Source organism: Podarcis cretensis, assembly GCF_951804945.1.
Source record: "Podarcis cretensis genome assembly, chromosome: 13".
NCBI classification, from domain to species: domain Eukaryota; kingdom Metazoa; phylum Chordata; class Lepidosauria; order Squamata; family Lacertidae; genus Podarcis; species Podarcis cretensis.
The window spans coordinates 31,958,464-31,980,465 of NC_137182.1; the positions used below are offsets into that span (position 1 = coordinate 31,958,464).

The following is a 22,002-nucleotide window of genomic DNA, read 5'->3' on the forward strand; positions in this document are numbered from 1 at the left end:
CAGAAACCCCTTTAACGGGGAACCCTGGTATCACCGCTGCAAAGAGGAAGATAGACTAAAGGATTCCACCCAAGGCCTGATACTGCCAAAGTTGTGACGTTTTGATACGGGAAAGGCAAACCTGCCAATGCAGGGGAATTCCTTTCCGGCCCTTTAACAGCGACCTTAACGTAGCAGCGCCTGCATACCTGTGAAGAAAAGTTAACCTGCAAAACCTGTGAAGAAAAGTTAACCTGCAAAATAAGACATTAACTGAGGGTGGGTAGGGTGGGAAAAGCTCTAGAGCCAAGTGAGGATTCCCAAGTAAGATCCTCCCTCTATTGTGTGGACAGGTAGTCCCTCCCCTACCTGACCTGGTCTCCTTGGCAACCCTTCCCCCAGGCGGGATTGGACAACTGACTGAGATAGGCGGAGACCTCCAGGTATCCCACCTGAGGGAAGGCGAAGCCAAGCCTGTGCTGATGGAGCCACTCCAGATCCAAGGGCTGCACGCGTCCACGCAAAGGGTGCCCCCCCGTTTTATGAATATATGCTACTGTGCAAAGATAGTTGTGCTGGTTACTCCATCTTTGTTTGTTCCTGGCCCTTGCCATCAGTGTTATAATAGCCCTGGTAGGCTGCCCATGACAGCATGTATCCTTCAAGGTGAAAAATATATATGTCCCCATCCATATTGTAAGCCATCAAGCTGAAAATACCCCCCCATCCATATACAGTGGTTCAACAGCCTATTGCTTCCCCTGCTTTCCCAGGACTGCAGACATTGTGTAGCAGTGCTAACAGCCACATCCATGAGTGATGTCAACCACTTGCCAGTAAAGGCAAATGAACTGCACTCACAAATTATGCCTGTCCAGCCTAGAATAAAGCGAAAACTATTCCATGTTAGTAAACTTTCACAATTAAAACAGACTAAACGTAAATGGGCTTAATTACATTTACTGAATAGTCTCTGTATTCCAGGGAGACTTAAGTGCAACTATAACATGAAAAAGATCATAAGGGCAGAATTCCCTAGAGCTCAACATGAACCAATATTAACAGGCCTGGGACATTTCTCTTGTTCAGTTGCAAAGATGCATAGCTAGCACATTATGCGCCACTGTCTTTTTAAGTAAGCTGGGTTACGTGCAATTGCTACAGCACATCACCATTTCAGTAATACTGGGTGAAACTTGGGCTAGACTGGACTGAAAGCGAAAGGGGTTGTTTCTTCTTCATTATCTTTATCTTTTAATATAGACCATTTAAGTTGCATTTCTTCCAATAAAGACGACAGTATCCCTCTGTGTAGCAAGTGCTCCTTCAGGAAACTTCCCTGGTGAGTTTCTTTATAAAAACACTTATTACAATAAATGTGTTTATATTCTTACAGGAAATAGGTTCTATCAATGGCTTCATAGCCTTGATAGCTAAATGGAATACTCATGTGCAAAGGCACTTTGTCTCTGGCTACTAGATTTCAGGGAGAAACATCAGGGGAGGCTTATTTCTTTAATGCCCAGCTTTCATGTTCCTGGAGACATTAGTTGACCACAGTTGAAAATGGAATTTTCAGGATCTTCTGGATCAGATAAGCTGATAAGTCTGCTCCAAGAGGACTATTCTAAATGTTGTTGTTGCTGTTGTTACTACTAGTAGCAGGAGAATCCTAAATATAACTACAATGTTCACCATCCCTGACTATTAGCCATGGTTACTGTGGTTGATGGGAATGGGAGAATAATGACACCTGGGGAGTCACAGTTTCCCATCCCTGAGATTTAACAGCTTGCACATCTGTGCAGTAGCTGTATTTTGCTCAGACATAATAATCATCAGCATCCACAGTAATGGGTGGGTGGGGGTCAGACTAGCCCACCACATGTGTACAGAATTTGTTCAAGTTTTGCTACTTAGCCAGATGAGAGATTAGGACACCACCAAAAATGTTTCAAGCAAGGAATAGAGAACTAGCCCTCTTGAATTAGGTAGATTATATATTCTACACAATAGTTGTAGAACTATGTGATGGGTGTAGAATAAAGTATGAACTTTGTGCATAACCTTTGCCTGGAAGAAAACTTGTGACACCCTGTTTATCTGGAATAACACAAGTTAAGTTTTATCACGTCACTGACAAACTTAGCTACATGTTCATTTTGAGGCAGCCAACCCCTAACGCAGCCAGTGTTGTTGTTTTTTATGGATAGTGACATCATTATACAGTTTAGCCAGCATGGGACATAATAGAATCAAGTATCTCCTGTTGCTGTTGTGTTCTGGTTAGGAAGATCAAATTCTTACCTCACTTCTAGAATGTATCCTTCAAATTTTGAGCAGCAGCCTATGCACAAATCATTCAAAAAACAATAAAATTATGGATTAGAAAATACAAGCTAAAAGTTTTCTGTTTGTAAAAGGCAGGAAAAAAGAGGTTTGGGGGTAAATGGATTATTTAAAAAAATAACCTCTAACGTAGAGGCAACTAAACTTTTGGCTTTTCAGATATTGGTAGACCACAAGTTCCACTATTGGTAGTGCTGCATGGAGTCCAACAATATCTAGAGGACAAAAGGATAGCCGAGGCTGTTGCAAAAAGTATGCCAGTGTATACAGGAAATACATGCAGTTACCCAGACACAGAGGAATGTTGACATTGTGTGTACCTCAAATAAAGCTGAAGAGCAGCACAGTATAATTACTTTGTTGGAACAGAGCAAGGTCCATTCAAATCAGCCTTTGAATTGGACCAATTCTTTCCCAAAAGTCACTGATGATAATATTTATCACTGCAAATTTTACTTTTGAAATTCATCAGTCAGTACTGTGGTGCACCTAGAAACAGCATCAAATGTTTTTCATTGATCCAAGGTTTCTTTTTTCTTTTTCTTTTAAAATGAATGGAAGAAATACAGAGGGGGAGGGGGGAAGAGGGGAGGGGAGTTATATTACACTGAGCCAAATTATTTTTTTATAGGTAAAATGCTGAGAGGATGAATAAAGAATTTATTAATTTGTTTTTTTGAATAACAAAGAATTTAAACACTGTTCTTCATCGTTGTTGTTGTTTTTAAAAAATCATGATTTCCATTTCTTTTTATTGCTTATATCCCTGTAGCTTTCTGATATAATGGAGAAAGAAAATCGAACTGTGGTTACAGAATTTGTCTTTCTTCATTTCACTAGCATCCCCAAGCTTGAGATGGTGTTGTTTGTGCTCTTCTTAATCATCTACATCTTATCTCTCATGGGGAACTTGCTGATTATACTCATTGTGGTCGTGGACTCACGCCTACAGACCCCCATGTATTTCTTCATCTGCAATCTCTCGATGGTCGAAGTCTGGTACACCACTGTCACAGTGCCAAAGATGTTGGAGAATTTACTGGCTCAGAAGAGGACAATTTCCATTCCAGGATGTATCACTCAATATTACTTCTTCTTTGCCTTTGCTGCAATTGAGCTGTTTATTCTGACAGCCATGGCTTACGACAGGTACCTTGCAATCTGCAACCCTCTACGATACTCCGCCATCATGAACCCTAGGACTTGCAGAAATGTGGCTGTGATATGCTGGGTTGTGAGATTCATATGCCCTACATTCCCTTCCTTCATGTTAGCTAAAATTTCCTTCTGCAGCCCCAACAAAATCAACCACTTCTTCTGCGATGCTGGGCAGATATTTCGCCTTTCGTGTACTGACACTTATTCTATTCAGGTCATTGGCTACGGCTTCAGCAGTGTTATTGTAATGGCCACTCTTTTGTTCACTCTAGGTTCTTATGTGCAAATTGTAATCACTATACTGAAAATGTCTTCTGCTGCTGCCCGGAGGAAGACATTTTCCACCTGTGCCTCCCACCTCTCTGTAGTCACCATCTATTTTGCGACACTCATTTTCATGTATGTCCGCCCAGCAGTAAAATACAAATCTAATGCCAACAAAATAGTAGCTGTTTTCTACTCTGTAATCACGCCCTTGCTAAATCCAATGATATATACCCTGAGGAACAAGGATGTGAAAGAAGCTTTGAAGAAAACTTTCCTCATAAATAAAGTCTAAAGCCACCCAAAAACAAATAGCTCTAAAATAGCTTGAAGTGATTATGAAATTCACACTGAAGGTAGTCCCTGAATTACCCTTCTTTGCACCTTCCTTGAGTGTATTTCTGAGTGTAGCTGTTTGTGCGTTTGTGTGTGTTTCCTGCTTGAAAAGTGTCATTTAAATGTAATCATGTTTCTTGCATGCCTAGTTAGAGAGGGATGTGTGATCTAAAACAGGAAATCGGATCCTCCTAATTGAGGCTCTGCATTGTGCACGGGCCCAAGGCACCCCCTCCATCCATGGAGAGGGTGGGGGATGAGCCTGAGCGACGCTGTGGCCCCACGATCATGCCATGGCCTATTGGCCAATCAGAGAGTGGGAGCGTGATTGTGGGGACCTTTAAAAGGTGGTGGTGCATTGCTGGGGCTTTACCTGGCTTCATACCACCGAACACCTGCCCACCCGCCCTAATGTTTTAGATGTCTGCTTCGGTCTTGCTCTGGACTTTGGTTGATCTTCTGTTTTGGAACAGGGGCCGGGTAGGACTTTTTTTCCATTTGGCATATTGGCACTGGCCATTTGGTTTTCGCCTACCTCTTAGCAATCGTTACAACTTTGTAAGGTTTGGTGGTTAGGCATTGGCTTAGTGAGATGTGGGGGAGGGGAGGTGCGGCCATCACCTGCCCCTCCAGGTACAAGGGTATTCCAGTAAAGGAATCCATGGGTTGGGTTTCGTCCAAAGTCTGATTGGGGGCTAGGGCCATGCCAGGACCCAGCGAGAACCCTGTGGTGAGTTTCAGTTAGTCGCCATCGATGGAGCTCCCTCTTTTGGTGCTTTACCCTTCTAGATTTCCTGCAAGGCGGTCAGGAGTCAGATATAGTTATTGCTAATGCCTAAGCCAATACCACTCACATTTCTGTAATCAATAAAGTTGTGGCCTAAATTATGCCCATTAACCTTTAAACTAAAATTCTGTGTCAATATGTTTTTATTATTCCTGGGGGTGCGCAAATGAGATCATTCATCCACAGATAATCAGTGGCATATTGTTTTGAGTTGACATATTTAATTTTATGAATCAGTTTTCATGAATCATATTGAGTAAATTCAACAATAAAAATGTATAATATATGCATATGGTTTTTTTGCGTCAATACAGATAGTCTGGGATTTTAAAAATCCATTTGAATGGTCTGTTGGAAGATGAAGGTCTTCAACAGGTGCCAAAAATGCAATGAAGATGGAACTTGCCTAATATATAACAGGTGGAAGATGCAAAGTCTGGGTGCCACAACACTGAAAGCCCAATTTCTATTTCATATGGAATGGATTTGCTGATGGTATGTATCTACAGGAGGCTCCTTCCTGCAGAGCACACTGATCGGCTGGGTATATACAGGGTGGGGCAATTATTTAGATAAATTTGTCCTGAGCTTTGTACACTGGTAGTAGCAATTTTATCTGTGCCTGGGAACTTTGCCTAATTCTAGGCTAGAACATGTCTCAGCTTTCCAAATAAATTGCTGACCAATAATATGACTGTGATTCAAGATGAAGAAAGGTGATATTGGGCTGACATGGGAATGCACCTCATATGACAGTGTCTTACAAGTATTTGCATTAGGTCATCTCCCATTGTTAAAAACATGGGAAACAAAAAGTAGTTCTGATAGTGGTAATTATTTGCAATGAGCTCCAAGGTGGGAATAGTCATCCCACCAGAATAAATATTTGTTTGGTTTGGGAATTAATATAGCCTTCATATAAAATTGATAATTATATGCTTGCAGTACATTTAGCCAACAGATTTGTGCTTGGAAGAATTGAGGATCTGTTTTATTTTATCAAAAGGGCACTTGAGTGGAGGACTTCTCTGCTCAGTCTACTTTACATTCCTTCCAGGACAAATCTTATTTTGCTCTGTTTCTTGCAACATATCTGGTAAGTTCATCTGTCTTTCAGAAATGCACATATTTATGCACACCATATGATCACACTGACCCATTTTTGAACTGCTTTAGTTTTCCTCTTCATTTACAAGAAGCATTGAATCTAATAGATAATGTCTAATTGTTTCCATATTGATAGTTCTGCTGCAGAATGTCAGTGCATTTGCCTTGAACATTACAGACGATTTTGGAGGTATTTCAGGGCACACACTTTATTCACATAGGGTACTGGCTGAACATGTTAATGGTGAAAGTCACTGTGCTGGCCAACCTATGTTTCAGAAACTTGATTATATTAACCTTTTCATTTAGGGACAACAGGCTTTCAAGGAACTCCACATTTCCCCAGAACACAGCTTGAAAGCCACTGCAATAGTATAACTCATACTCCTCATAAACGTCTTATTTCTAAAACATAGTTTTATTTTTATCTCTTTTGTAGAGCAGCTCAACTTTTATGTATCATTTAAGACTGATGTTTGCCTGTTTGTTTTGAATATTTATACTTTGTGTTTCCAACAAATTAGTTCAAAGGAAGCTTACAAGCAACAAGTAAGGATACAAAAATGAATATAAAACCAAAGAGCAAAGTACGTACAAAGGAACACAAAAAGCAGCCTTATATTGAATCAAACAGGTGGTCCATCTGTTTTGGTATTTCTACACTGACGGCCAATAGCTCTCCAGAATTTTTGGCAGGGGTCTATCCCAGTTGTATCCTGAAATACCAGGGAGTGAGTTTGGGACCTTCTGCATGCAAAGAAAATGATCTACCATTAAACTAAACATGCGCTCCGCCCCCAGTCCCCCGCAACAGCATTCTGCCAGGTGATATCCGTCTTGGACGAGAGGAATCCTAATGGTCCTCACTCATCTGACTAGTGGCAGAGGCAGGAGTGTGTTCCCCCTCCATGACCCAAAAGTATGTGTGAAAGAACTTTGTGCCCATCCCTTTCTTTTCTCTGGGTCATGGAACAACATGCAGAAATTTTCTTGAAGCTTGTAATGGGGAAGGAGCTTTTTGAGGACACAAAATTCTGTGTGTGCATCAAACCCTTTCTGTGTGCTCTGCACTTGAACTGCAGAATTACATTGAAATCCTTCAAATCCCAACATAACAATGATCGAGATAGATATAGATCAGACTTCCTCAACCTCAGCCTTCCAGATGTTTTTGGCCTACAACTCCCATGATCCCTAGCTAGCAGGACCAGTGGTCAGGGATGATGGGAATTGTAGTCTCAAAACATCTGGAGAGCCGAGGTTGAGGAAGCCTGATATAGATGATTATAGATATAGATTTGTTTCAAATTTAAGTAAATGTTTGTTTTTTAAAAAAGAATAATAACTAAACTTTTGACCATGTTTCAAAAGAAATAGTGCAAAATGTGTGAGTATGTGTTCTAAAAGATATACTGATATATTTCATCAGTTTGTATTTTATATTATTAAGTCACACTGACCCTTTAATTTACACATGAATTCAAGATTTCATCATGCTTTCGGTCCATGCTAATATTGATCCTCGCATCAATATCTCTCAGGGTGAAATATCTCAAGTATGATTGCTGAACATCAGGTACAATGAGAGAATTTATATATTAAGATTGCAACTTCATACCCACTTACCAGCCACAGTGAACTGAACTGAAATTAATTTTGAGTAGAGATTTACAGAGTTGCATGATCAAGAAGGCTAACAATGGGCTGAATTGTTCCTTTCATATTTTTTTTTGCTTGTTTTATAGGTTCCTAAACAAAAATGGAAAACCAAACTGAAAGTTCAGAGTTTATTTTCTTGGGACTTTCCAGTAATCCCCAACTGAATATCTTCTTCTTCTTGGTGTTTTCAACCATTTACCTATTAACACTGTCAGGAAATGTCACAATCATTCTGGTGATAAGGAAGGAACCTTCCCTTTATACACCCATGTATTATTTTCTGTCTCACTTGTCCTTCGTTGATATCTGTTATTCAACTGACATTGTCCCTAAGATGTTAATGAACTTGCTAATGAAGAAAATGACAATTTCCTTCACTGGTTGTCTTACACAAATGTTTTTCAGCCTCCTGTTGAGTGTTACAGAGGTTTTTATTCTTTCAGCAATGGCTTATGATAGATACACTGCTGTGTGTCACCCACTTCACTATATAGCGATCATGAACAAAACATTATGTGCTTACCTGGTGATGGGGGCATGGATAATGGGCTTCCTTTTTGCAATAATAAACACTGTGCCCACATTAAGTTTGCAGTTCTGTGGCATTCACAAAATCAGCCACTTCAGCTGTGAGCTGCCACCTCTTTTGAAAATCTCCTGTTCTGACACCTTCTTCAATAATATGATTCTTCTATCTTCTGTTGTGATTTTTGGACTTGGTTCCTTCCTGCCAACCTTTGTCTCCTATTTCCAAATCATCTCCACCATCCTGAATATCCGCTCCCCAGAGGGAAGGAGCAAAGCCTTCTCTACCTGCAGTTCCCACTTCATTGTGGTTGGCTTATTGTATATGACAGGAATGTCCCAGTACATGAAACCCAGCAGCATGTCTTCCATGACAATTGATGAGCTGTTCTCTATTCAGTATAGCATTTTGACCCCCATGTTGAACCCAATTATCTATAGCTTGAAAAATAAGGAAGTGAAGAAAGCTCTTGGGAGAATATTTGGGGGAAAGTAAATGTTTTAATACTACAATCCTATTCAGTTTGTTTCAGAAGCAAGTCCCATTAGTTAAATGGCGGATTACTCTCAGACAAGTGAGTATAAGACTGCAGCTGTAGTTTATTAGTATGAACACGACACTAGCTTGATATATTTCATTGTATTTGGGTATGCTAATTAAACATTATAGTGAAATGATGTTTTATGTCATTACAGTTGTAAACTGCAACCACAAAATTCAGAGCTTAGTTCAATATTCATCAATATGTCATATTCAGATTTACTCCCCACCTCATTCCCGTGTCAGCTCTTCTAATAAGCAGCCATTGTTCTTTATTATGTATGCCAACAGGGTGTCCTGCAGATTTTCTTGAACTCCTATGCCTATAACCCCTACATAACATGGTCTGGGCTGATGAGAGTTGCAGTTCAACAACATACCAAAGTTCACAACTTGGCTACCTTCATCCTGTGCCTTTCCTCAACACAGACTCATCAATGCCTGTTTCTCTAAGTCTCTTTTCTCTGACAATGTTGCTTCCATCAATTGACTCTTTTTTCTTCAGCAACACATCCTCTTCAGTCTGTTTTCTACTCAGCTTGCTAATCCTCCACCATGGTATCTTTCATCTAATTTCATGATGCTTCTTCTCTGACACTGTGTATTGTTACGAGTTTGTGGGTGTAAGACCAATATAATCTCTGGATCAAGCTAGTGCTAGAATTTAATTAAGGCTTGATGCATTAAAACTAAGTGTCAGATACATGCATATTAAGCTCTGTATTAGATACTTCTGTCCTCTGGAATCAGCATGTGTAAAAAGCTAATTTAATTTCCCATGAGGTGATAGCCTGGGCTAATGGGTCATTAAGACAATAAAGGATCAAAGAACATGGTGTGGAAACAAACATGTTGAAGAAACATTTCAGGGGGTCACATTTCCCAAGGGGAATAAAGAGATGAGTTCAGCCATTTGTGTATTTTCCAGCTTCAAATCAGGCCTAGAGAATCAATAACAACATACTGAGTAGTAGGATCTACGTTAGGTTCTTTCACTCCCAGTGATGTCTGCTAAGAAATTAGGAGGGCCGCATCACTGTCTTAAAAGTTCTTCACTGATTTCACAAATAAAAGCATTGAGTTTACTTGAATGGGTTTTTAGAATGTCACAGCCAAAGATTAGTGTTTTTACAGACTGCAAGCAATATGTCTGCCTCTCAGGTAAGGATTTAGACATTGAACAAAATTGATGTTTTTCTCTTTGATAAATGCTAAAGTGTTAATTTTCCAAAAAGTTCAATAAGTTAATACCATATTGCTTGCCCATAGAAAGTCTTGTGAGAAAACTACTACAGCATATAAATGTAGGACCATATTGGGTTTAATGATCTTCAGTCTTTGGTCCATACAAACTGGTTGTATCTAAATATATGCATTTCCAATGCTTGCTTCAGAAAAAAACAGATTTTTAAAAAAACAAAATGCATTTGTATCACAAACACAAAAACCATGCTACATTTTCTTCTTCATCCAAAGTGTACATATAGTCAACAATAGCAAGAGAAAAAAGTTCTGAAACCTGTAATGAGAAGGATGCAATACCTAAAAGACTATGGAGGCTAGTGCTCTGAGGCAGGGAGCATTCTTAAAAATAGACATCATTTTATACACTGTTATGATTTTTTTTATGGATGGGGCAGGCTGTAGTCTTGAGCCCTAGAGTGGAGTTTTGTGAGCTAGAAACTGGACACTGGCAGGCTGGGTAGCTGGGAGGCAAAGCTATACCTGATTTCTGTTGGAATCCAAGGCTGTGGCTATGGGAGAATCAAGAACCTCATGGGATGTTAATGCTGTGAGCCCCCTCCCCCATCATAGGCTCAGGTTGTATATAGGTGTAAATAAACCACCGTGGTCTCCACTGTCTCCATTCCAAAGGAAATAAGGACCCTGGGTGGGTGCCTGGAACCCCTAGAATTTCATACGGCTTGGAGATTTGGGTCTTTGTCCACAATACTATTCATTAAGCACTATTTTGTATATTTACATGATTTTAAACCCATTCAAATGTTCCCAGCATGTGGCTACATACAGCAGTACTAGTCTTACCACTTTCTCTATGTCTATAACAAAGAATGCAGCAAATTACCCACAAAACCACCAGGCAGGGGCATAACATCCCTTTGCAAACTGCCCTTGTAAACTTTAAAGAAACCTGGCTCATCAAGACTTTCCTTACACTGCATGCCCTTGTCCATCACAACCCACTTCTTCATACTCCACATTTGTTCCATTGACCTTCACTCTACTTATAGCATCCCAGTTCCTCCATGTATTCTCACACTCACTCCTCGTCTCATTGCCATGTGTGAGAGTTGCATATAGATGAAATGTTTAGCTATCTGCACTGCTCTAAACACTGTCTTGCTGAGGAACCCTGTCTCCCTGCCTGCAGATAGGTAGCCGTGTTGGTCTGCCATAGTCAAGACAAAATAAAAAAATTCCTTCCAGTAGCACCTTAAAGACCAACTAAGTTAGTTCTAGGTATGAGCTTTCGTGTGCATGCACACACGTATCTGAAGAAGTGTGCATGCACACGAAAGCTCATACCTAGAACTAACTTAGTTGGTCTTTAAGGTGCTACTGGAAGGAATTTTTTTATTTTGTCCCTGCCTGCAATCAGACATTTTTGGCCACAACCAGCCAACTGTCTTTGCTCAGTAGCAAAACAAAGGAGCACATGTTGCTCCTGGTGTGCTTGTTGCCAGCCTTCTTCCTTCCCTGAACTTACCTGTCACTCCAAAAGTACTTAGTTATCACCAGCCTTCGCCAGTGCTTGGATGCCAATGCTTCTAATACTTCCAAAAGGAGGAATCACTGGAGGTAATGCACTGTCTACTTGTTTGCTTTAAATGACAAAAGGGTGCCATTTGGATGCAATTTCTGCCTGAGTTGCAGTGGTGGAGGATCAGTAAAAACAACAACACAAAAACACACAATGTTGTAAAATACGTTTAGTGCATTTTCAATGCAACTCCTATGGAATGTGATGTGTACAGAAAGTTCAGTCTTTAAAAAAAGTTTTTCAGAAGACGTGGATAAAATTTGGATGCAATATCATAGATGTTCTTAAACATGAGAGGGAAATAACTACTGAATTTGTAAGGATACAGTTATACAAGGTAATTAATTGTGCTCACTCAATTGAGGTATGTATACTATTATCATCTACTTAACTATGCCACTAAAAATCCTACTTGTTTGGAGCACACGCTTCCCACTGATTGCTTTCCGGAGAGCATCTTTGACCTCTTTGTTTCTCAGGCAGTATATAATTGGGTTAAGCATGGGAGTAACCACAGTATAGAACATGGACACAATTTTGTTGAAATTCACTGAATCAATAGAGAAATTTGATGTTGGGCGGACATACATGAACATTAGAGTGCCATAGAAAATGGTCACTACAACTAAATGGGAACCACAAGTTGAGAAGGCTTTTTGGCGGCCTGTCGATGAAGGGATTTTCAGAACAGCGATGAGGATGAGGATGTACGATATCAGAATGAGGAGGAAAGAGCTAACAATGACGCTTGTGGCCACTATGAAATTGGACAGTTCTGCTTCATGTGGGCTTGTGCAAGAGAGTTTCAGTAAAGGTGGTGCATCACAAAAGAAGTGATTGATCTCATTTGGGCCACAAAATGGCAGCCTGCAAAGTGCAACTAATGGAGGGATGTTAACTATGAAGGCACCAATCCAAGAGCTTACAGCTAGCTTAAGGCAAACTTTGTCATTCATGAGTGTAGGATATCGAAGAGGATTGCATATGGCTAAATAGCGATCAAATGCCATGATAGCCAGAATGAAACATTCTGCAGTACCAAGTGTAATAAGAAAGTAGAGTTGAGTAATGCAGCCTGCATATGTAATGGATTTGTTCTTATCTAGGAATACTTCTAGCATCTTTGGAACAATGTTGGAGGTGTACCATATCTCCAGGAAGGAGAAATTGCTGAGGAAAAAGTACATGGGTGTTTGGAGATGTTGGTCAATACGTACTATGGTGATAATGATGAGGTGTCCACACAAGGTCAAGATGTAGACAACCATCCCAACAAAGAAGAGGAGAAGCTGAAGATTCTTCAGACTTGGGAAGCCCAAGATGATAAAATGGGTTACTGCAGTTTGATTGCCAATCAACATGCTGATGTACTTGTGGATCTATGAAGCAGGAAACAAAAAGATACATATATCAAATAATCATCTGACATAGAATAATGATCATTGTGAAAAAAGTTGGAGAATTTTTGATGCTAAACACACCTGATGTGCATCTAAGCATGTTTCTATGATGTTATCTGAAGAGAAGAGAAAAAGGGAGACAGAGAAAGTGATGCTAACAGTCACTGGGTATAGTTAAAAATGTGGAAATATATATCTAATTGCTGATGCTTTACTGTTTACAAAGTTTTGTTGCCTGCTTCTTCAAGGTGGAATTCACGATGTTGTAAGTACTCTGAAATTTCAGATGGGAGGTGAACCTGAATGGTAACTGCTTCCCAGAAACTGCAGTATGTTCAAGATTGAGACAGGACTTGAGCACAAGGTTTTATGTCTCACAGATTTGTTTATTACAGTATCCTAATGTATACTTTCCATTTGGTTCACTGCTTATTATGTTCAGGGTTTTCCGTTTATTTCAATAGGTGTTAGGATATTCTCATGGATTAATTACCCATGCTCATTAAATGACTATTTCTGATTTTTTTTCAATTTAGCTCTACTGTTGAAGTTCCCTTTGGAAGTTACAAATTCCACTTAGAAGTGATGGCCAATGATTCAGGGACACTACTACAGTAGCAGCATTTTAGGAGCTACTTTATTAATTTGCAACTTACCTTTTTTGAATTTGAAGAAGGCTGAAAGCTCACTGTTTCCTTTCTTTAAGAGCTGAAGTGGAAGGTGCTGCTAAGGAGATGAGACTATGCTGATCATATCTGGAAGGCAGTCAGATAGCTCAGGAGACTCAGAGCAGTTCTTCCTTTATGAATATAGATAATTGGAGATGATGTTTAAGAGAAAGTCATGAAGAACTATCTCCACTAAATGAAAAAAGGACATAGTAAATATAACATTTTTCATCATGCACCTCAATTCTCTCTGGAAGTTTTATTACACAGAGGACCTACCCTGGGACTAGTTAATTAGTAGGCACTGCAATTTGTCCACCTCCCTGCAGACAGACTCCACATGTGCAATATTTTCTGTCTTATGGTGTGATCCTATACATGCATGCTCAGAAGTAAGTCAAATTAAGTTCATTTGGGTTTACACCTATGTAAGTAGATAAAAAGAGCTGGTGGTGAGAAATCACAGAAATAGATCTGCATGAAATCAGTACTATGGCACTTTTTCATGTGTTACATCAACTACATAGTTGACCATCCATCTTTGACACAAGGACTTCAATGAATTGAATCAAAGCATTTAAAGGAAGATGTGGGTGGCGCTGTGGGTTAAACCACAGAGCCTAGGACTTGCTGATCAGAAGGTCGGCGGTTCGAATAGAAAGTATTGTTAAAGAGGCAACAAAGTGTTGATCATTTCTGGAAGGCAATCAGATATCTCTGTAGTCTAAGGATAGTTCTTGCTTAATGAATATGGATAATTGAAGATGATTTTTTAGAGGATTGTTGCAAAGAATTACTGAATCTCATTCTATGAGGCAAAAAGGGCTATGGTAAATATAACAGGTTTCATTATGTATCTCAATTCTCTGTGGAATTTGCATTCCACAGAGGCTCTACTTTGGGATTAGTTCATTAGTAGGCTAAACTCTGGGGAAGAGAGAAATATTCTGAAGTTTGTCTACCTTTGTATGTACATGCACCTTATTTGCATAACCTTTCCCACAACATTTAGAAGGGGTGGGGATTAAAAATGAGTGTATATGCATACAAATGAGTTTCGCTTTTCTTGTATTTTATATTATACACATGATTGTGGCAGTTCATGATGTTCTGCAGTGCATTGTTAATAGGCTATAGCACTTCCTAACATTAAGGAACACATCCTAACACGTAGCTTGAATCAACTCCTATTAAATAGTGGTCTGTCCTCTTCTCATTAATCACACCCCAACATTCTCATTTAGCTGCTGGGGGGTTTCTCAGATCAATTAAAGATGGCGAAATATTTTCCCCCACTTTCATCAGCACAGTTTGCAGAGTCTCACTGATAAGGCTGTCTAACTTTAAGCTCTAGGGTTTGATCCCTTGGAGATCAGGTCCCCATGAGTTTGAATACAGGTATGCTGATGAAATAGGTTCAATGTATAAAGTACACATGCAAATCTCCCCATGAAAAGATAATATAATTTATCTTTAGGTCTTCTTTTCACATCGTCTTGTCCCAACACCTGGCCAGTCCTCATGGTAGTCATGATGGGACCAACTATTTTCAAATGCATGATCTGCATCATTTGTGAGTATAGCCACATTGCAGAATGAAAATGGACAAAATGTTTTAAAATATGTACTTTTCTTTTCTTTTCAGGGTTTTTCTTTAATGAAGTAGTTCAATGTGTATATAATTTATTGATTTTAATTCTACTGACAAAAATGTCACATTGCCAGGATATGTGAGAAACAAATGCTTTTTTGTTCTTTCTTAAACTTAGTAATTTTTTCAAAGAAAAATTGGAGATTATATATGTAATAGCACATAAACTGTTATGAGGAGGAATGTTGAGAGTTGAGAGGAATGTAGAACTCCAGAAGGATTATATTTGTTATTCTTAATACTGGGAGAAAAGTTCAGCTGAGAAGTGTGGGGTATGTGTGAAACCACTGGATTATTCTTCAGGCAGAAATCAGATCAGGTTGGCTTAAATTTATAGGTGAGCTGTCTAAATATTGGCTCCCACTTTAAATGCAAGCACACACATTTTTTAGCACCTGCAAAAAACCATTATTCTTTAGATGAGCCTGCCCAGGTATTTAGAAAGCTGAGGTAATTTTAATCTGTTTTAGTATTTTAACATTTGTATGTTTTAAAGTGTGGCTGGCTGTGTCCCCCCCCCCCCTGATTTTACTGTTTTATCTTTTATCTTTTCTGGTCTCTGATTGGAAGCATAGGTTCATATCCCACATATGACAAATCCTCATGGTCTGGATGGCTCATCTGGAGTGTGGTGCTCAATTTAGTATGATTTCCTCTTAACCAAGCATTCATAGAGTAACAACACTAGGCAGCAATTGTGTGCAATTAACAAGTTCCACTGGAATCAATAGAAGAGGTACAGTGATAGCATGCATTACTCTACATGAGCAGAGTAATGCACACTGTAAGTTTAGTGGCATTTCCAAGTCCCCAAGTCCACTCTCCAAATAATGACCTTATATTATCAATAGATATAAATGCAAAGAAACTCTTTTCCCCCTTCCACCACTCAAGACTACAACATTTCTTAAGCACACTGGCAATGTTATTTCCTTTGACTGCTGTGAAGGTTAGTGATCATAGAATTCTTTTCATAGATTTCATAGATTTTTCATAGATTCTTTTTCTTTTCTTTGTCATAGATTTCTTCACTTTGACTGACGTTCTGTCCTTGAAAAAATTCATCTGAAACCTTTTCTAGGTTAAACCTCTTCAACTGATATATCATAAGAAGTACACAGAATGCTTTCACTTTAGGGCAAACAACTGTTCTTTTTTTGTTTCCACAAAAGAACAACCAATCATAATATGGATCTCTCAAACCATACAACAGTGAGTGAATTTCTTATCACAGGATTTCCCAACCTGGAAAAAAGCAGATTTCCAATATTTACGTTAGTACTAATTATGTACACACTAACAGTGATAGGAAACATGGTTATAGTATTCATCACCAGGTATGAAAATTCTCTTAACACCCCCATGTACTTCTTCCTGGGCAATTTTTCCTTGCTGGAGATCTGTTTTACCTCAGTCACAGCCCCAACAATATTGGTAGATCTCATTAGAAAAAAGAATGTTGTATCCTTCAAGAACTGCCTTACCCAAATATATTTTTTCCATGCTCTTGGTGGCATTGAGTGCCTCCTTTTGGCTGCCATGGCATATGATAGATATGTGGCTGTACGTTCTCCTTTAAGATACAACACCATTATGAATAGTGTTGTCTATCATCAGCTTGCTACTTGGTCTTGGGTCACAGGCTTGGTTCTGCCATTGATCCCAACAATTCTCATATCTCAGCTCAACTATTGTGGGAGCAATATAGTGGACCATTTCTTCTGTGACATTTTGCCATTGCTGAGGCTGGTTTGCAACAGGACCCAGCTCAACGAGATGCTGAGTTTCTTCATCTGCTCCTTTCTCCTTGTTGGGTCATTCACAATAACTGTGGCTTCTTATGCCGCCATCTTGATCACTGTTCTGGGCATTCGCTCTTCCAATGGACGGAAAAAGGCCTTCTCCACCTTTGCTTCCCATTTGACAGTGGTTGGTATCTATTATGGAACAATGATGTTCATTTATGTCAGGCCCACCCGAAACCTCTCCTTCAATATGGACCAGTTGGTAGCTGTCTTCTACTGCCTGGTCACTCCGCTCTTGAATCCCATCATATATAGCCTCAGGAACAAGGAGGTGAAAGAGGCCCTTAAAAAAGTTCTCTGTAGAAAACAGGAAGGACTGAATTGATAAGTTACTCCTCTGGAAAAAACTGAGCTGAGCTTTAACAGAGGAACAAACAGTGAACAATGTATAAATTTTATAATGCACCACTTATAATGCCTACTTAGATACTGTATGGCCACATTTAGTAGCAATCATCATCATTTAAGCTTATGGTCACTTTTTTTGCAAAAGCAACTCAGAGCAATTTACAATATCAGAACTACTAACAAAACTTGCAGAGCACTTCCATGTATGTATACTCAGAAGTAAGCTGCATGTGTATCTTTTAATACATGCTCATCTTTTAATGCTTTGTGATATGTACATTTACCAAGAAATAAATCTGTCTGGATTTCTAAGCAATGAAGATTAAGATATCAGCATTCATTATATACATGAACTGCATTGCTTTTAAAAACTGAATAAATTATTGGTGTAGAGACTCTCAGCCAAGGTTATTGAGCAAAAGAAAAGATAAAGATGAATGTAAATCCTTCACTGTAAAGCTATTCACCATGACTTTTAGAAGACATCTGAAGGTAGCCCTGTTTAGGGAAGTTTTCAATGTTTGATGTTTTATCATGTTTTTAATATTCTATTGGGAGCTGCCAAGAGTGGCTGGGGAGACCTGGCCAGATGGGTGGGGTATAAGTATTATTATTATTATTATTATTATTATTATTATTATTATTTGAACAGGCAAATATTATAAGTTTGAACAGGCAACCACTTTCCAAGTGGTAATTTATTGCAACATGCATATGGCCATTTAAATCCTGCTCAGACATTTGTCTCCACACAATCTTTACACACAGAGACAGCTAGCCTCACTCCACTAACACTCTAACTCTACCCTCATCCACAGGGGCAATCCTATGCACAAGAAGGTGGAGTGAAGCAAGCCAGTATAAAAGTTAAGCTGGTTTAAAGTTACACCAAATTCAGCAGGGGGATTGCTGCTCTGTGTAAGCCTGGCAGAGAGAAAACAAGCCTTTAAAATTGTGCTTTATGCCAGGTTGCCAAGTCATAAAATTGAGCTGAATGGGTTTAGAATCCAGCTTAAGTCTGCCCACCCTTTCTAGTCCTGCCTCTTCCACACGCCTCCTAATGCCCCTTTTTGAGACGTACACTTGCCTTGACTCAGACAGCTTCAGCAGAGCCCTGGCTGATCTGCAGAAAGCCAGTTACACTAGCATAGCATCAGCTGAGCCAGGGTGGAGATGAAGTGCCTACTTAGCCCAGCTGAGTCAGAGATCCACTGCATCCTAAGCTGCTCATCTTGGTGGAACATGCCATATGATTGCTCCTTTAGTGGCAAAACATGTCATGTCTGAACAGGAACCCTGATCATTCCGGGTTTATGGCACAGGGGTGTTGGGACACAGGAAGCACATATATCCCTGCTCCTCTGTCCATGACTTGGAGGAAGAAACCTGATTGGTACATTGGTAAATGAGACAACCACTTCGTCCTGCCAAGAGATGATAATCATTTTGCCATTCCCAGCTGCATCAATATAGTATAGTATATTAATAAGTATAGTAAATTTCTCTTTCTCACCTTGCAAAATATAGATATGACCAGCTTATCAAGTAGCTACATGTACAGTATTTCTAGGTTGTTAACTGGGAAAGGGTGGAATGGATATCCCTAATTTTCAGGAATGTATTAGTACAGTAGAATGTGTATTACAGTATCAGCTTGGCCTGCAATGAAAGGCATCCCGACTTCTGTTTCAGATGGTTAGGGTTAGTGGTGGCAACACTTTTGAAAGTAGTTAGGATTTGCTGTCATTTCTTGAAGCTTGTGTAGTTTGCTTTCATCCACAGACTTACAACATATTTTGCCATAGTTCTAAACCTCCATGGATTCATTAGTGCGGTATTCCCATGAGCTTTCCTCAAACAAGAATATAAATAAAAACATGCTTCTTTGCTACATCACAGTGTGCTGCTTTAAAATAAGAAATAGTACTTCTTTGGTGGCCAGAGAGCGTTTTTGTGTAAGTTGGGTATGTTTGACATCCTCTGAATTTGCTCTTTGAAGTATGCAAGAATAAGAACTGAGTGTTTGTGCTTCGTATTAATAGAAAATGAAAGAAGTATGTTGCATAGGGAGGAATGATAGGGACAGTTATTACATGTTATTTCTAAGAGCACACAAATAGTGTGCACTCTCATCAAACCTCTTGCTATTTTTTTCTTTGTGGAAGTGTCCATGATGTGGTCAGAGGCATCAAAATATAAATTCTTTTGAAACTCCCGATAACTTCACTTGAGACGGTGCCTGTGGTCTGCATATCACAGAATGCATACTTCCTGCCAGGAAGCCATGGTATGGGCTGGACTGGTCAATATTTTCCTACTCTATTATCATATTTACACAAACAAATTATATGCAATGGGACAAAATTGTAGTGTAAATTCTAGTGTGTTATAAAATGGTTTGATTCTCCCATACACACACCCTGAAACTGGAGGAACTGGTTTATTTTTTCCTCGGGTAATAATGCAATTTTATCTATAACGTCAGCTTATCTATCCCAACATTTATGCATTTATTTATTTAATTATTTAATAAGCCATCCTCCAACGGGTGGTAATGTAGGAGCTTTCCAATATGTGGTTAACAGTTTTGGCAGCAACCAGAAGTTGCATGGAAAGCTCAGCTGCAAGGTCATTAAGACTGATCTTAACAAATGTAAAGAAGAACTGATGATGGTTGGTATATGAAACTGAGGGCAGGAGTTTGAGTCCTAAAAAGATCAAACTGACCTAAGCATATAAGGGGAGAGGGTAGCAAATCCTGTTAACCTTCATACGTGTGATATTTGCTCATTGACAGTGAGTGTAACAATTTGCTTTTCAGGTACAACCACACAGTGGAATTTGTTGCATACGGAAAGCCATGAAGGTGATACAGTCTATATAGCTGCATTATACCTGGCAAGCTTTCACTGATAATGCTGAATAGTACTGAAATTTCTAAAATAGCACTCTCCTAACTGTAATATTCAGATAAGACACCATGGGCACACCCTTCTTTAACAACCAAACATCAATAACAGAATTTGTACTTCTGGGATTTGTAACTATTAAAAGAGGGAAGTCCTTGCTCACCATCCTCTTCCTCACAATGTATATTATGTGCTTCTTGGGCAACTCAGTCATCATCACTGTGTCTCTATTAAATCAGTCCCTCCACACACCTATCTATTTCTTTCTTGGCAATCTCTCCTTCCTAGATATCTGTTACATCTCCGTGACTCTCCCTAAAATGCTCATAGATCTTTGGGTCCAATCTCCACACATTTCCTTACTGGATTGTGCAGCACAAATGTATTTTCTTATCTCATTGGCGGGTGCTGAGGGATTTCTTTTTGCCTCTATGGCTTTGGATCGGTACTTTGCTATATGTCACCCATTGGTCTATGCAAGATTCAAGACTAAATGGACCTGTCTCCAGCTGACGGCAGTATCCTGGGCTTGTGGCTTCTTCAATGCTACTCTCCATACAGCACTCACATTCCGCCTGTCTTTCTGCAGATCTAATGTGATCAGTCATTTTTACTGTGACATTCCTCCATTGCTGAGTATTTCATGCTCTGACACATCAATTAATGACACTTTTCACAGTGGGTGTATTTGTAGGTTTTAGCCCTTTTTTCTTTACTCTGATCTCCTACTCGTTGATTCTTCATGCTGTTTTCAACAATTGGCAAAAAGGACATTGTCACAAGGCCATTTCCACCTGCGTATCTCATGTCACAGTTGTGATTCTGTTCTACTGCTCTGGGATATTCACATATTTTCGACCTACCTCCAGCTACTCACTGGAAAAGGACCAGCTTGTTGGGGTTCTCTACAATATCATAACTCCAACGCTTGACCCTATCATTTATAGCCTACGGAACAAAGAAGTGAAAAGAGCAATAAGTAAGTTATTAATTAGATAACATTATAAAGTTTGGACCTTTAACAAGAACTGAGATTAACTGAGACACACTGCTAATAAATGGTGGATCAAGACAACTGAACTTTCTTTAAAATAAAATGTTACACGGTGTGTGATGAGCTGAGAGACATGTGATTTCTGTTTTACCATATGATGCTAAATATTCCTGATAGGTATGTGATGTCCTCTAACCTTAGTTTCCAAAATAATAATAATGGTGCATTGTTTTGTAACTGCCAGTAGTGAAAGTTGCAAATAAATATGGAACCTTGATCAACTAACTTGTATGTGATCATTTCAGTATAGTGGTATGCATGATCCAAAGTAGATAGATATTAGATTAGATTAGATCGATGATTGATAGATGATAGACGATAGACGATAGACGACAGACGACAGACGACAGATGATAGACGATAGACGATAGATGATAGATGGATGATAGATATTTTGTCTTCACTGATAATTTCTTGAGCAAAACCTTAGATGTACCTTAAAATCCCACTTTAGGCAAATTTTGGTAATTTTTTTAGAACTGAAGTCATTCATAGGTGAATTCTTCAAAATATTCCTCTGGTTAACTTCCATCATTATGACGTTGGGAACCAATATGTTTCAGGCACTTTTGTTCCAAAGGTGACAGAAAGGTGAATAAAAGAGATGGCAATTCTGTATTTTAAATAACTAATACCACAATGCTAAGGATTGACATAACATGGAAACCTTCACTGCTAAG

At 39.2% G+C, this 22,002-nt stretch overlaps 5 protein-coding genes across 5 annotated transcripts in view; 4 read left to right on the forward strand and 1 right to left on the reverse strand.

The window, feature by feature from the left end:
- Nucleotides 1–12,848, reverse strand: part of LOC307200426 (uncharacterized protein) — a gene marked incomplete at both ends in the record, with an annotated part of 60,786 nt that extends 47,938 nt beyond the window's left edge. The window contains one exon of the mRNA XM_079948971.1: nucleotides 11,900–12,848. Coding sequence (XP_079805097.1) covers nucleotides 11,900–12,848 — 949 coding nt within the window. The remainder of the gene's footprint in view (nucleotides 1–11,899) is intronic.
- Nucleotides 1–22,002, forward strand: part of LOC307200425 (olfactory receptor 10C1-like) — a gene marked incomplete at both ends in the record, with an annotated part of 106,243 nt that overhangs the window by 78,380 nt on the left and 5,861 nt on the right. The window lies entirely within an intron of this gene.
- LOC307200209 (olfactory receptor 5V1-like) lies at nucleotides 7,740–8,660 on the forward strand (the record flags this gene model as incomplete). The annotated part of the gene is made up of 1 exon (XM_079948626.1): nucleotides 7,740–8,660. The coding sequence occupies one exon, from the start codon at nucleotides 7,740–7,742 to the stop codon at nucleotides 8,658–8,660; it is 921 nt and encodes a 306-aa protein (XP_079804752.1).
- LOC307200430 (olfactory receptor 5V1-like) lies at nucleotides 16,395–17,336 on the forward strand (the record flags this gene model as incomplete). Its single annotated transcript, XM_079948975.1, has 1 exon — nucleotides 16,395–17,336. The coding sequence occupies one exon, from the start codon at nucleotides 16,395–16,397 to the stop codon at nucleotides 17,334–17,336; it is 942 nt and encodes a 313-aa protein (XP_079805101.1).
- LOC307200431 (olfactory receptor 5V1-like) lies at nucleotides 20,340–21,267 on the forward strand (the record flags this gene model as incomplete). The annotated part of the gene is given in 2 exon segments (XM_079948976.1): nucleotides 20,340–20,935; nucleotides 20,937–21,267. Coding segments are annotated over 2 exon segments (927 nt in total).